This window comes from Drosophila elegans, unplaced genomic scaffold (assembly GCF_018152505.1).
Source record: "Drosophila elegans isolate 14027-0461.03 unplaced genomic scaffold, ASM1815250v1 contig_208, whole genome shotgun sequence".
In the NCBI taxonomy this organism is placed as follows: Eukaryota; Metazoa; Arthropoda; class Insecta; order Diptera; family Drosophilidae; genus Drosophila; species Drosophila elegans.
In genome coordinates this window covers 5,639,606-5,655,040 of record NW_024545578.1, presented here as the reverse complement: position 1 = coordinate 5,655,040, position 15,435 = coordinate 5,639,606, and the positions used below count along the sequence as shown (strand labels likewise).

At 38.0% G+C, this 15,435-nt stretch overlaps 2 protein-coding genes across 6 annotated transcripts in view; one reads left to right on the top strand and one right to left on the bottom strand.

Annotated features, from left to right (window-relative positions):
- Positions 1-15,435, top strand: part of LOC108146046 (contactin-associated protein-like 2) — a 70,469-nt gene that overhangs the window by 2,164 nt on the left and 52,870 nt on the right. For 4 of the 5 annotated variants that reach the window (XM_017271850.2, XM_017271848.2, XM_017271851.1 and 1 more), the window contains 3 exons: positions 11,137-11,711; positions 12,489-12,762; positions 14,685-14,904. In XM_017271850.2, the coding sequence (XP_017127339.1) occupies positions 11,180-11,711; positions 12,489-12,762; positions 14,685-14,904 (1,026 nt within the window). In that variant the 5' untranslated portion in view covers positions 11,137-11,179. Of the gene's footprint in view, positions 1-4,341; positions 4,783-11,136; positions 11,712-12,488; positions 12,763-14,684; positions 14,905-15,435 lie in introns of those variants that run through there. The other variant, XM_017271849.2, reaches the window with a different exon arrangement.
- LOC108146051 lies at positions 8,306-8,731 on the bottom strand. The gene has a single exon (XM_017271856.2). The coding sequence runs from the start codon at positions 8,729-8,731 to the stop codon at positions 8,465-8,467; it is 267 nt and encodes an 88-aa protein (XP_017127345.1). The 3' UTR covers positions 8,306-8,464.

The following is a 15,435-nucleotide window of genomic DNA, read 5'->3' as shown; positions in this document are numbered from 1 at the left end:
TTAATATTAATGTAATCTGTGATTAAAATTGTTGTTATAAATGTTTGCTGTATTTTAAACAGTTTGAATTATCTTGAAGTTCAAAGTTGACAAAAAAGTCAGCAATGCCACTTAAAACCAATTATCTAAGTGACAGTTAACACTATACACTCTTTAGTGTTTTAATGAATGCGAATAGGCTGATTAAATACAGATAGCAGAACATATGCTACAGCTTTATAGCAAATTAAGTGGAAGTAATTCATGTTTTAAAGATGTAACTGCGAGTATCTCGCCACAGTGATTGTAGTCAGCTTTACACTTTCCAGTTAGTGTTTTGCAAATTGATAAGACAAAGCTTCAGACAGACAGTGGGCACAATTCTCATGGTATTCGTGTATATCTGAGTCTGTGTCAATTCATTACCATAGCCCATAACGGGTCGCAAAACCGCACGTGATCTAAAGTCCCCCAGTTTGTTATTATTGTAAAACACCCGCACACACAACTGCATCCATAACTGGTTTAATAAGCTCGCTTCTCGCCGCTCGCTTTTTTTCGATCACATGACAACAGATCTGTGGTCTGTTATTCGCGCGGGGCTTTTTATATGTTTTCGAGCATCAAATGCAATTAACTAATAAGCAAATTAACGAACGCCTCTAATGAATTCACAACCATAAAAATGCCCATCTTGAAAGTAAGCACGCAAAAGCCGGGGTCAAAGGTCAATCGCCAATTTTTCGTTTGACCGAGCCGCACAAATCTCACATGTCATCGTTTATGACAAAAGAGACAAGCATACCCATACATCATACATGTAATATTCGTGCAGTGAAAAAAATGTTCCAAAAATTTTTAAACTAATTTTCTTTATTCGATAACAAAAGAAAACAAGCTTTAAATAAGCAACAGTAAATAAATCAAAGCTACATTTTTAGCATTAGTTATACATTTATTGTTTTTACAACTTAATTAAAAGTTTAGTTTAGCTTAGTTTACATTTTATACATTTTGTATTTTTTTATTAAATTTATCTTATATACAAAAGTAGCCGGGTTTTTAGGAAACAAACTTAATATACTCTCAATGTTAACCAGTAAAATTATATCATAAAGATGTTATATTTGCAGACTATTCCATCGCCTCAGACATAGTTTGTGAATAAATTTGGAGACATCAAAACTAATATTTTGAAATGATTAAAATAATTTCTCTTAGTATGCAAATATATTGGCCCTCCCATTGCTGGGCAGAAAAAAGGTCATTTTATTTTGCTACTATTTCTTCAAAGCGTCTAAAAAAAGTAATATATTTTTTCTTAATGTGCGAACGTATTTGCCCTCCCGTTGATGGGCAACAGATAAGCCGCAGCAGCAACAAAATAGAATTGTGGCTGTCATCTGGTCGGATCTTGGGACACAATCATTATCGTGGTTCCCCAGATGCGTACACACTCGTGCATGGCCACAATTTGTCTACGGCGGACCGCGAGAGTTGCAATTTTCGAATTAAGACAATTGCCACACGAATTACGGAGCCGCGATGCCCCGTCTAGATTCGCGACCCAAGTCATCTGTCTCGTTTCCCTTCTCCGTGCATACAGAAAATCAATGCCAAAAGTAATGCAAATTTTGTGACAGACTCTTTTTTTGTTTCTCGCTTGGCCGGGCGGCTGCCAAAAATAAATTGAATTTTAAATGAGCGGCACAAACCTCAGCAAAAGTCATCAAATATTTAGATAACACTGGGGACTGAGAGCCCAAGGCTAGACATAAGATATGGAAGGACATCGGACGGCATGATGCTCTAGAAAAAGTTAATATTTCAATGCGAATATAATTGGACAATAAACGAAGAAAATGAAAGAACAATTTATTTGTCGACTTAATTTCCATCTTTTTAAATTCATTTTAAAATACAATGTAGGCCTGATAAACTTTTAAAAGCTATAAAATTAAATGTAGTTTTAGGTGGTAATTTATATATAAACTTTAATCCATTACCCCATTTATAAAATCACCTAAAAACCCAGTGCAACATATTTTTATCTAGTCAAAAATACCCTAAGTAATCTGTAGAATAAACTATAAAGGGGTAACCAAACAAATCTGAGAAATCTTAGTCCCTGGCCTTTTGTCTTCCACCTCGACACAATGACAGCCCAAACACCCAACAGATACGGATACAGATACATTGTCGCCGGCAGCATCGCCTCAGATGTGCGGCAGATCGACGGTAATTTTCCAATTGACGCCTATTACGGTTAATCGTAGCAGTGACCCAAGTCCGGACCAAACTTAAACTAATAATGTGCCCAGTTTAATGGCTAAGCCGCAGCAAATCGCCCGGGCAATCCAAGGCACCCAATGCCCCTCTTAAGTCGCCACCCACTACATAGCCACCACAAGACCGCACGACAACGTTGTCTCATATGCCGTATGTCACCACCCACTCAACCAACCACTCCCCGCCAATGTTGGTCTACACTGGGAAAAAAATTAAGTTACTTTCTGTATAATAAGAACTTAAGATGACAAGTTACCTTATACTGAAAAGCTTACTGGAATATTTGCGTATATGTTTGATACATTTTAATAAAATATATTTATGGTAATCATATTAAATATATATTTTTTCTATAATAGTCTAAGAGATTTGAAATATGTTATATATGTTTATAGATTTGTTTTACTTTTAATAAGCATATAGAATCGCTTCCTTTTGATTTCATATTCTATTAATAACTCAAAGATTAAAGACATTTTCTTAAGATCTTGTGACTGTGTTTGTATGAAATTTTCTCCCAGTGTCTGGGTGTGCTATTGTTGTTCCTGCTGCTTAGCACGCTAACTAACTAGAAGCCGTCGTCGTTGCTTTAACATTTCGTCGCTGGGATTAGTCGCACCGCGTAGGTCGAGGCAAGTGGATTAAATGGCAACGAAATAGAGAGCAAGGAGCGTCTCCTCCATATGAAGTATTCATTATCCTGGACAAGCAATTAGCAGGACACCAGTGAACGGGTCGACTGGGGTCAATTCTGACTCAAAGGATTCGCATTGACATTGCTTATACGACGCGTTGGCCGAATCGGTCGAAATGGTCGAATTGGTCGAATCTCGCTTAATCAAGAGACCTTCTGGGGATGCGGGCCCTTAACCGGATCTCGGTCTCCGTGTCGCTGCTCTGTCTGTGTCCTGTTTTCGACTTTTCCGGCGTGTCGGGGCCGTGAGTATTCGATTGTCTCTGATTTTCACGCAAATGTAATCCTCGACCGCTTGATTTCGGTGCGTTTTTCGGTTTGTGTTTCGTGACTTGAGTAAAAGGCAAAAGTTGATTCATCAGCCGCAGGATACAGGCAACCAAACAAATAAACAAACAAACAAACAGAGCTGGATGAGTTCAAACGAGCTTGAGTTTAAGTGTGTGTGTGTGTGTGTGCGTCAGCAGAAAATAAAATAGTGAAAATATAAAGCACAATACCACTGCAGCGACACATCCTTGAAGCCATCGCACATACAAAAATATACATATACTCGTAGAGAGCGAGCAAAACGAGCGCTCAGTCACGCAAAACGCCAGCGCACTTTGACCTCATTTTGGGCAACGTTTTACGCTCGAATGTGTGACCCTGCCACGCCCCCTTTGGCCCCACCAATCCCTCGAAACCCCGCCATCGACATGTGTTTGCGCAAGTTCTCCTCTTTCGTCCGTAATGATTTCAGCGCACAGGAAGCAAATTAAATCAATAAGTTGGCATATCATCGCTTAAACAGGATAAACTGCAGATTGCATTTTTAGTGCAGTACGTTCTTTCTTTTTTGCTATCTCTTGAAATCGTTTCGAGTGTTCGTTTGTATAAATTGCATGTAATTAAGCCATTTTTGACCAGTTAATAAAAATGCATAAATGAAAGCGCATTTAATTTAATAAACGCGGATATTGAGAGTGCTAGAGCCGCAACAAAAGTGAACCGATATGCAAATTTTAAAAATTTTTTAACCTTAAACTAATATGATTTATTTGTGCTTCCCCTATTAATATGCTCATTTTAGCTAAAAAAAATCATTTAAATAAATATTATTATAAAATACGTTAGTGAAACATGGCCAGTAATGGAATAACAAGTGCAAAGTAAATGTAAATGATGCCAATTAATTTACACCAACGTAATAAAAAGGTTTTGTTTTGTAAATCAATAATTTAATTACAAGCCTTTAATGTGTCGCCACAAGAAATTACCAATTACATACAAATTGCATTTAAATGCACGAAAAGGATCAACATAAAATCGTGCTGTAAAGAAACCTCAGCGATTACGAATCAAGTTTATTCAATGTATATCCTTTATTATTTTTCAGTTTATTATTACATGATTTTTCAACCATTTATTTAATTAAATTCTGTGCAAATATTGAAGCAAACCAAATACACAAGAAATTTGATAACACAACAGTTTTATGTTATTAAAACCAAAAACAAAAGAAAAAAAGGATTAAATAAAAATGTTACAGCAAGGTTGGGAATTTATAAAAAGTGTGCACAATCAAAATATTTGATAATATCAAAGCAAAGTCTAGTTTAACAATTTTATGAAACACAAAGCAACTGTTGTATTCATGTCACTTGCAAAGTTCAAGGCTTAACGGATATAACACAAAATGCATAACAATCTCGGGAATTTATAAATAAATATATGAAATAAAATATAGTCAATCAAAGACCGAGGAAAGCATTTTGAAGTTGCCTGACTGCGTGCAAGGAAGTGGTTCATTTACGATGGATTTATGACATGCCGCTGCGGTAAGGAGTTATTTATTAAAATAAAGACTTGTATAGAAAATTAAGTTGCATGAGTATCAGTCAATTAAAACTCCTTGCACGCTTCTTCTTTGGCGATGCACTCGCTGCCTAACTAAGAAACAAATAATTTGATTGCCCCAGCAAGTGCAAGGCTAATTAAATAATAACTATATATACAATGGCCAAATAACAGGCAATTATAATGCATATGGAGCCGGCCAGACGGAAATCCCGGGGAAACAGACAGCCGAACAGTCATAGTCCCAAAACAAAACTAAACTCAAAACAAAACGCATTCAGCCAGGCGTATAAATTTCATTTGGTATTCTAAGCCATGTTACTGGGCATTAGGCGAATGTGAGTGTGTGACATAAACTATTGCTAAATGCAAACATTTATAGTTTCATTTAATGGCTCAGTGTTTCGCTTCGTCGACGGACAACGGACGACAGGCATTAAATCATTTTTAAAGTGCTTGCAAATAATTGAATTTGTTAGTGCGAAAATGCTCGCACAAACCTTGTCTGTTTTGTCTTTTGTCTCTACAGTGAGTATGGACTATCAAGGATAGGATTAAGTGAGGTTTTCGTATATTCGAATAAATACAATATATTATATATGCATAAGAAATTGCATTTTAAGTAAATAATGTGCAACGGTTTCAAGCTAGTTTTCAATCTGTTGCCTTAATTATTAAATTGTTCCTTAGCAATTAGTTTTAATTAAAATGTGACAGTTTAAAATTTTGTATTTGCATAAAATGGTTCATATCCGTATATGAATAAATGACCAACAGCTTAAGTTATAGCACTGCTTGATTAGATTGGTTAGCTTTACTCATTTATTAATTGAGCAAATTATATTATTCACTTAAGTTGTGATTTGTGTATGATTTTGATGAATTTGGTTTTAGAATGACTTCTTATATTAAAAATATGTTAAAATAATAATAGTAAAGGCTAGTTAGAAATGTTATTTTGAAGATTTCTTTATATTTATAGATATGGTATAAAAACTGCAGTTGTCCTCCATTGATAGAAAAAGAAGATACAAAAGAAAATATTTTTCAGACTTTAATCTTTGTTTTTCTTAGCCAATCTTCGCTGTGAAGTTTAGTCGCATTCAGGCGTCTAGTGAAGCAGAACACAACGGCTAAATGCCTGCAGCATTCGCTTCGTCTCTCGACCTTCCGCCTTCTTTACCCCTCTTTTCCACCTCCTTTCTCGTATCCTTTGTCTTGCCACTTGCTTCCTTGGTCCTGAAAATGTCAAGAATCCTCCCACGCAGTTAGCAGTGCTCATTCATGCATCCTGACTTCTATTGTGGGACACACACATGTGTAGGTATGTTTATGTGGACATACTATATGTGGAAGATATATACTTCACACTTGGCGTACGCGACCGTGACGCTAACAGCATCAAAGACTAGAACAACAATGGCAAAGGCCATTGTTGTTGTCTTTGCCATTGTCGTCGTCACTTAATATACAAATTTCAGTAAATATTTTCCACACACACACAGAAAGACGCACAAGGAGTGCAATTTCCTCGAGCTGCATTCGCTCTGCACACGATTTTCCTTCCTGTGCCCTGCCCCCTGCCCCTCATCCATTTCCCAATTCCATTTCCATTTTCTGTCCCGCGAGTTCCTTGGGCAACAATTCGTTCAATTTCATGCAATCAAGTTATTTTAATTCATTACCCTTACGCGACCAACACTTGGGAGACATGCACACAACACCAGCAACGTACACCCAGTGAAACCCCCTCAAATACCCCCTTCAACCCCCTTTTAGCCCCCTAGAACACCCATCGATCCCAGCCATTGTCCCTGCAAGTGCATGTGCATTTTGCCTTACGACACTTGACATTTACATGCACTAACGTTGGAACACTGCAAAAAAAATTAAAACGTTTTAAAAATACATTTTCATAACTTAAAGATACTTTTCAACACCAAATTAAAAGTATTCAGATTATATCTGTTTTATTTTTAACAACTAAAATAATAAATTAAGAAACGGAAAACAAAAGAATTTCATGTATTAGAAAACACAATATTGATACTTCTTAAGTTTCTATTATATTTTTTAGAAAATAGGAGACGAACGATATCTCAAGTTGTTTTTTAATACATTTCTAAGCTTGATTAAAGTCATTGAGATTATAAGTATTTCATTTATAGCAAGTAGGAATTCAATAATAAATCTAGAAAATAAAAATGGAAGGTTTTAAATTATTAAAAATATACATTAATCAATTTAAGTTTAGGTATTGAAAAAAAAGCCGCTGATAATATATTTTATAATAATTTATTTTTTGCAGTGCACTATTTGCATGTGTTTATATTGCACACACACACTTCCACACCAAGGAGTATAGAGCCTCACGCACGACCATCAAAATGTCAGACATCTGTCATTTAATTTAATTTGACTTCACTTTGCTTTCATTTGCCCTCCTTCCCTTTTCTTTTTTCGCCCTGCCTTGTGCGCTTTCTTTTCCACTGTCTTCTACTTTTTCCACCCTATAGCTGAATATATATATATAGCTATATAGAGCGGGAGGCGGCAAAGTTGAGCACAAAACGTGTAATTTCGCGGGAGGTGTTTGGTGGAGGTGGAAGGGGATTCCCTGAGGCTGCTAATATTACTTCGTTTTGTTGTTGGTCTTCTAGTTGTTGTAGATACTAGTTGCTTTTGTTGCTATTATTATTGTTGTTGTTGTTGTTGCTGGTGTTAGTGTGCAACGTACGCGAGCTCAATTTAAATCGCTTTGCGTTTGCTGTGTGAAAACGGTAAAAAGCGGGGAGGAAATGCCAACAGAGCGGGGAAAGTGCAAAAACTTTCGCGGGAAATGCATCGATCAATGAATACCCTTAATAGGGTTAGTAAAAAATTGGAAGAGCTAAAATAAATGGTTGAGTGTTGGATGGATAACGAACCGCAAGTGGAAGTGAATGATTGTATAAATAAAATTCGCCAGGCAGTTTATTGATATCCGTAAGCTGATAGATGGCTTAAATTGTCAGTGAAAAGGAAGAGCTTATTAAAATATTGCTGATTTTATTGAATGGATAAATGAGATAATAGTTTTTGTATATATATTGAAAGAAAAATTTTAAATATTGAAATGTTCATTTTTGAATCAGAAAGTATAAGACAAGGAAATCATTGACTGTCAAAATAAGCAACATTAAAATTAATGATAAATTAAAGAAATTCAAGTTTTATTTAGATAATAATTTCAGGTCTATAAAAATTTAAAGTGTCAATGAAATGAATATTAAGATGAGCAATTAATTCTAAATTATTTATTTTTGTCTTAGAACATCACATAAATTTGTGGAAAAAAATGTCTTATATTAAGAAATAATGGACTAAAAATGGCTCTAAAAATAAGCCTACCAAGGTAATCATTTTTATTTTAAGGAATGTTTCCTTTAAGAGTTTTGGTTTAATTTTTTGTATGAAGTTGATTAGCTTTAATCTTGTGGACCCCATATTTTAGAGAGAGTACCTCCAAAGACAACTTGGCTTGATTTGCATGGGAAATTTTATTTCTTTGAGCGTAAAACTAAAATAAACTAAACTATGTAAAGGCACACATCATTTGCGTTGATCTAAAACTAATTAAAGTGGTAAGCCTGAGGAACGTGGAGACATCCCTTTTGGCTTGGCTCATCCTCGCCTCTCCTGCTGCTTGGCAATGGCTTTCAGTTGCTTGTTGCGGTGCTTGAGTTTCTGCTGAAGTTGCCGCTTGAACTGGGTTTCTCTGCTGAGGATCTGCAGATCTTCGGGGGTGCAGCTGGACAATCGTTGCTTCTGCTCGGCGATCAGCTCCTTGGTCAACTGGATCTTGGTCTTGGACACTTGGATGTAGAGCATCTGGCGGCGCTGCAGCTCCTGGCGATGCAAAAATAAAGCGTAGGCAACTGATGCTTCCATGCTGGCGGCTTACTGGCGAATGAATGCCAGGTCTGAGTGTGGGTGGGTTTTTAAACGACCTCCACAGGACCTCCTATCGTTATGCCATGCATGCCAGGTCTTGTTTATCTCGTTTTTTGCCTGTCCTGCGGGTTTTCCGATTTTTCGCGGCCAATCCTTGGCGGTGCCGTTTTACCTGCGTGCCGGACTTAGGTCTCTCTAACGCAGGTAACAGATGGTTTACCGGCCCAAGTTTTCTACTCTCCTGCTTGTTCTTCGTGCCGGTACGTTAATGCACTTTAGGCCAAAATCCTCCTCCATATGGACGACAGGCGATGCTTTGCCTAGCGGATCCCCCTTGGCAAAGTTAGGTAAACTTTTGAAAGGAATATGGGTTCGAAATGGAAGGGGGATTTGCGGGGTGGCAGGCAGGCAGACAAACTTCTTGGTCATGCAGCTCCGCAACCGAAATCCAATGCAATTTTTGGGCCATCCATCTAAAGGACACCGCCACCCTCTGGACCCACTCAACGACCGGATGGCACGCACGTCCTGGACAGCCCGGCATATGCATCAATAATTTTTGCCAGCATGCGACTTCACTGCGGGAAAATCCCATATGAAATGATGAATGGTATTCCGAATTTATGATTTTCAATGAATAATTTTTAAAATCAGTAAAATAAATCTTAACTTAAATTTAATGTAAAACGTATTGTTATGAAACGCGTAGGAGAAAATTCTTAATAAAATATTTATAACGGAGTATAACAAAGGGCAAATAAATCCAAATGCTACACAAGAGTATAATTTGATTGTTAAATGATTAAACAATATCCTTGCTTCAATATTAATTATTAGTTACACAGACAGGTCCAGTTTTATTAATCTTTTATATACCATATTTTTTAAGTCAATAGGTAATACATGTTTTTTCTGCTGTTTGTTTTTCTTAACTTTAATAATAGTCTATAGTTTTACTTACCTCTTTACAATTACAATTAACAAATCAGGAATAGATAACGTTTGTTTCGATATACTAACAAATTTAACAATGTATAATGTGCTCTATTTTTTCGAAACTTTAAGCCTCTAACCAAAGTATTGTTAGAAACAAGTTGTTTTCTAATATTTTGTAACATTTTAGACATTTAAAGGGACTTTGCCTTGACGTTTGATTTTTTCCCATTTCCAGAACCATTATTTGCAACTTTTAAACTCTTTTTTCCGTGTTGACCCGACCTATGACCCCGACCCGGAACCCGATGCGAACCCGGACCCGTGTCTAATGCCACACCAACACTTTGAGGTTTATTAATTCGCATGAACTCCGTCCGGCTGCTCGACCCTGCGCTCATTTTTCATGCTGCCCGGGCAACGAAAGCCACAATTAAAAATTGCTTATGAACGGAAATGGCAGACAAAACCCGAAAAACTGCCGCCCGTAGAGAGATAGAAGATGAGCCAACTTCCCAGCATAAACCATAATCTGAGCCCTCTGAAGCTCTCAAAGTTTTCCGGGTGGAATTTTATGAAAAACTTAATTTCCTATTTCCCTTTAGTTTCCGCCCAATTCTCTCTACTGCTCCATTCCATTTAGTGTAAACTGTGCGCATCATTATTTTGAAATTTTTGACACTTTTTTCGCTTGATGGTGCTAAGCTACTTGTAAATCAAGCCAAGCTCATGCGTCTTCTTCCAGCTAGTGTCTATTTTATATAGTATATATATATCTGTGTGTGTCGGTGTGGGTGTGTGTGTGTGTCACATTTCCGGCGGAAGTGAAAGCAGAAAACTTGGTTCGTTTTCCTCTTCGCTAAATGGCATCAAGAAATGCAGCATCGTCGCCTCTGAGGAACACAGAACAGAGACATTGACTGATGATGATGAGCACGATGATGTAAATGGGATTTTAGTGCCGCACATGACAATAGTAAACTTCTTCAGCAGCCGGAATCATAAGCTGTGATGGCTCTGTTCTGATCTGCCCTCCGCCCCGAGCTCTTGTGACATGCAAGTAAATTGCCTTGGTAAATTTATTGTGCAATTACAAGGAAATCTAATGAACAAAGCGAAGGATGCGGTGAGGAAAAAGTGCCAGAATCGGATGAAGGCACTCAATTCTGGTTACAGTAACTGGAGAGGTGGGAGTCTTCACAGGTTGAATATATATATATGTATTTTAAGTATACTTGTAACAAAAATGAAAATATTTAAATTTAACCGGATCTCCAACGATTTCACAAGATATAAAAGTTAAAATAAAAAAAAATGAAAATGTGCACCCAAAATGGAAGATGCGTTGATAAGTCTCAGGAAATATAAATATAAATCCGTTAAAGTAAATATATTTTTAGCTTGAAGTGATAAGAAGCCAATATGATTTCCATCCTTATTTTACTCATTATCTCCTACTTTTGTTTCAGTTTGCAAGGAAAAGTAGGCAATCGCCTGTCCTCCGTCCTCGACATGGCCTTCCCGCATATCCTGGTGCTACTGCCCCTCATTTGCTCCGCTCAGCTCAGCTCAGCCCTCAGCCTGCCGAACATGACCTCAACGGATGTCGTCGCTGCCGGCGGCGGCATTTCGCCAATCCTCGTGGCAGGAAATCCCAGCAATCTAGGCGGCAGCAACATAAGTCTGACCGGAGGCGGTGGATTGGCCGGCAGCAATCCCGGTGGACAATCAGTACCGGATTCGGGGGGCGGTACCTCTGCGGGCGGTTCGCCGGCGGGCGGCAGTGGCGGTGCCGCCGGCAGTAGTAGCGGTATCGGCGGCAGCGGCAACAACTCTGCCATGGTCCAAGGACAAAAGAACAGTCCGTACGAGAAGTGTGCCGGTCCTGGGGATCCGGGTCCCTGTAAGCAGTACATCTACAAGTGGCGCTACGAGCCAACCACAAACGAGTGCACCAACTTCATTTGGGGCGGCTGTGAGGGCAATCCGCAGAACCGTTTTGGCACCGAGGCGGAGTGCCTCTTCCACTGCATCGGCGGGTCACGTAAGTCTAAAGAAGTCATTAGGCCAACAAAACTATAATTTAACGCTTTATTCGGCTTAATTTAAAGGAAGGAAAAATACAAAATTAATATTATACATTTTAGCACTGCAGCAGGTGCTTTAATGCATACCACCATACATTTTATTAAAAATATATAACATTTTTATGATCATATTTTAAAGTTATTTAAAATCACATATTTTTGTGGCCCTTCGTCGTTCTCACAGTTTGCATAGGCACGTTAAATATGCTCAATAAATAGCAGGGAATATTTATAAATGTGCCAGTCAAACACCCATCGTTAAATAATTAAATCAAACTTCCCACAGTTAAGTAACTACACAATTTACAACAGTTTCATTAAATTATGAGTAAAGTAATAAAACAAAAGATTTTTTGAATGCACTTTCATGCCAAAATATGAATTGAATTATACAATTTAAGTGTATTTAAGAGATTGTAGTTATTTGTTTTGAGAAAGCAAGTCAAAATAATTTGGAAATAAAACAAATAAAAATTAACACTTTTTTAAAAACAAACCTTTACTCTAAACGATGTGTGTCAATTAATAAATGAGGTACATTTTCTTGGTCAAAAGTGGTAATGTCAAGCCTTTCATAAGCTAATGCCTAATTATTTACTAAACTTATTAATAAAATTCCAAAAGTAAATATTTAATTTGTTTGTGAGAGACATTATATTGGTCAGTAGTCAAATAACTTCCCACTTCGAGGTTTGATCCTAATATAATCCCAATTGACGTCACATCTCTTGCAGACACTCTGCCGCCGTTCCTGCAGTCCACGACCCGTGAGCCCAGCACCACGGAGAGTTCCATGCTCCTCGGCTCGCCGTACACCCAGAGTCCGGCCCATCCGCCGGACGGAATGGGCGGGGCCGAGGGCGGGGAGGGCACCACGCCCGTGCCCATCGAACAGCGCGGCCCCGAGCTGACTTTCGCGGAGACGGGCCAAGGCAAAACTTTCATTTTCGCCAAGAACAACACGTTCATCCAAATGGACGGCGACATCATACAGACATTTCAATTAAGGTGAGTGGACTGGGAATGACCACCTGGCAGGTGGCAGCCCCAGGTCATTTGCATGCCACTTCAACTCGCCGCGCTGCAACGCCGCGTCATTTAGCGGATTGTTGTCCTTTCGGCTCAAAAGTGCTTGATTCCCTTAACCCCAGAAAGTGCATGAGTTTCGAAAGTAACAATTTGCAGAAGGTTTTAATTTATTATAAGATTTGGAAAACATCACTTATGAAGGTGTCCAAAAGTATGCAACATACTGCTGCGTTCCTTTACATTTAATTTCAAAGCTATATTAATTTCTGTTTTGCCAAAAACAATTTTTGGTGAAATTAACATATAACAAATTAAAAAGTATGATGTGATTTTTTGTTTTTATACCTTGAAGTCTCTGGCAATCTGATGCTTATATGAGCAACAAGAAATCTTTATAAAAGAATTGGAGTAGTTACAGCCACGTTAATAACCATTCTTATTTATTAATTTTACGTCGTCAAAAAATAAGTTTCACTAAGGCATTAATAGAAAAAATATTTAGGTGCAACAATTACTATTCGGGAAAACTAGTCCGTAAAATGTTTTCCATGTACTCTGATTGCGTGACTAATGTTATTTACACAAAGTCTGTAGCGAAATAGACAACAATTAAATCTGGCATTTGAGTGAGCGGGAGTAAAACCTAACAAATCGAGCTGACAACCGAGGTGATTATGTCTAAAAAATGTTTTAAGCTTTTCATAAAATACTGTGATACCTAAGGGGTTAATGGTGAGAGCTGTGTACGAGGGCAATTAGCCAAACTGACGTTGCCTTCACAGTTTGAAAATTGATTTTCTCTCAACAATTTTCTTAGGGGACTGGCATCTTATCGGTAGCTTACACAAAACAAACAAAAGACCAGCAGAAAAGGCAGAGCAGCAAAAAAGCGTCCCAAAAACCAGGTCAAAAGTTAATTTTCTGCTCAATTGCCAAAACCTTTTCGCCCATGTTGTGACATCTAAATGGTCGAAAACGACTTTCGGCCAAGATCTTTGGGCTTGTTAAATTTAAAATTCAATTTGGCTAGAAACATTTGACATTTGCATATTAAATTAAGATAAAAAATATTTAAATGCAGAGTGTGTGCTCACATGTTGGACAAACATAAAGACAGTCAGGCAAATAAAATTAAACATAACTTTGCCAAATATAGAACTTCTACTTGTTATCGTTGTTGCTGCTGGTCAGTAACTGCAACATACTTGGCCAACTTCGCAATTTGTGCTGTAGTTTTAATTGTAACTCATGTGGCTGCCGACAGCAGGAGCAGCACAAACAACAGCAATGGCAACAGCAGTCAAGAGCAAAGAACAAATAAATTTAAAACTCTGTCAGGCAAACACACTAGCCCCAAACACATATGCTAATAAGGGAGGCCAACTTGGCTCTTTTATGGCCAAAACTGTGGACCCCTTTAAAAAGTTTAAAAATGATTTAAAATTAATTAAGACGTAAACATGCAACGTCGTTAGGAGCTTCATACTTAAACAAAGAACTTATTAATATATTCCATAATTATAAGAATATTTAAAGATACATTTTTTTAAAAATAATCATTTAAAAAAGTTAAGCAAAATCGGTAAGGTTTTATAATCAATTGAAAGTGTGTCTTAGAATATGCAACAATATATGTAACGTCTGAAATACAAAAGATACCAAGTCCCTATAGATTTTTGTGCCTATTTCAGCCATTAAATATAAGTGATAATTAAAAAATTCGAAAATACGAACAAATAAAGAGAAAGATATAATTTTCCGAATTTACTCGTTATGATTATTGTGAAAAGACTCAAGCCACTTTAAAATTAACCCAAGCCAGGCTAAAGCCACATTTGTTGCCCACATTTGCAACACTAATGCTAATGCACTGCCCGCTCTACGTCTTTTTGTCTTTACAGACTTTGCCGTGAGATTTCATTTCAATTCCGCACCCGACTGCCGCACGGCCTGCTCGTCTATCACAACGTTAAGAATCCGGATCGCATTATATTGGACCCCTATGCACTCTATGTGATTGTGGAGAAGGGCCAGCTGAAGGTGGTCCATGTCTTTGGCAAGCATTCAACGAGTGTCACTGTGGGCGAGAGTCTGAATCGAGATGAATGGCACAGTGTGATGGTGAGTTTCCCAAAAACGGGGTCAAGTCTGGCAGAGGCCCTCGAAAGAAACCCGGTCGAATGCTGTATTCCGGCGGGTCTATCAGGCTTCCGACTGGTTTTAACTCCTTGGGGGCTCTCCAGGGTAATTGGTAGTCGGTTAACAGTTGGTGTTTTTGGACCAACATTAGCATGGCCGTGCGTTCAGCAAGCAATTAGCAAGATTGCAATGCGGAATGTGTGCTGCCGGTGCATGTGTGCAAAACGCTTTATCAAACTTTTATAACAAAGCGAGCAAGTTGATTTATGTGCGTTCAACTTTGTTAACTCACCTCGGACATGGGCTCCAATGGTTGCATGTTGCTGCTGTTGCCGTTGCTGTTGCTGTTGCTATTGGTGTTGCTGCTGCTTTTCCACGCATGTAGCTAACCGCAATCCCTCAAGCATCGTCAGCATCATCATCATCAATAACAATGGCAGGAGCTACCGAAAAAGTAGTAGCAACAGCAACCCAGCTTAGTTCATGTTTTCATATTTAAAACAAGCAGATCCC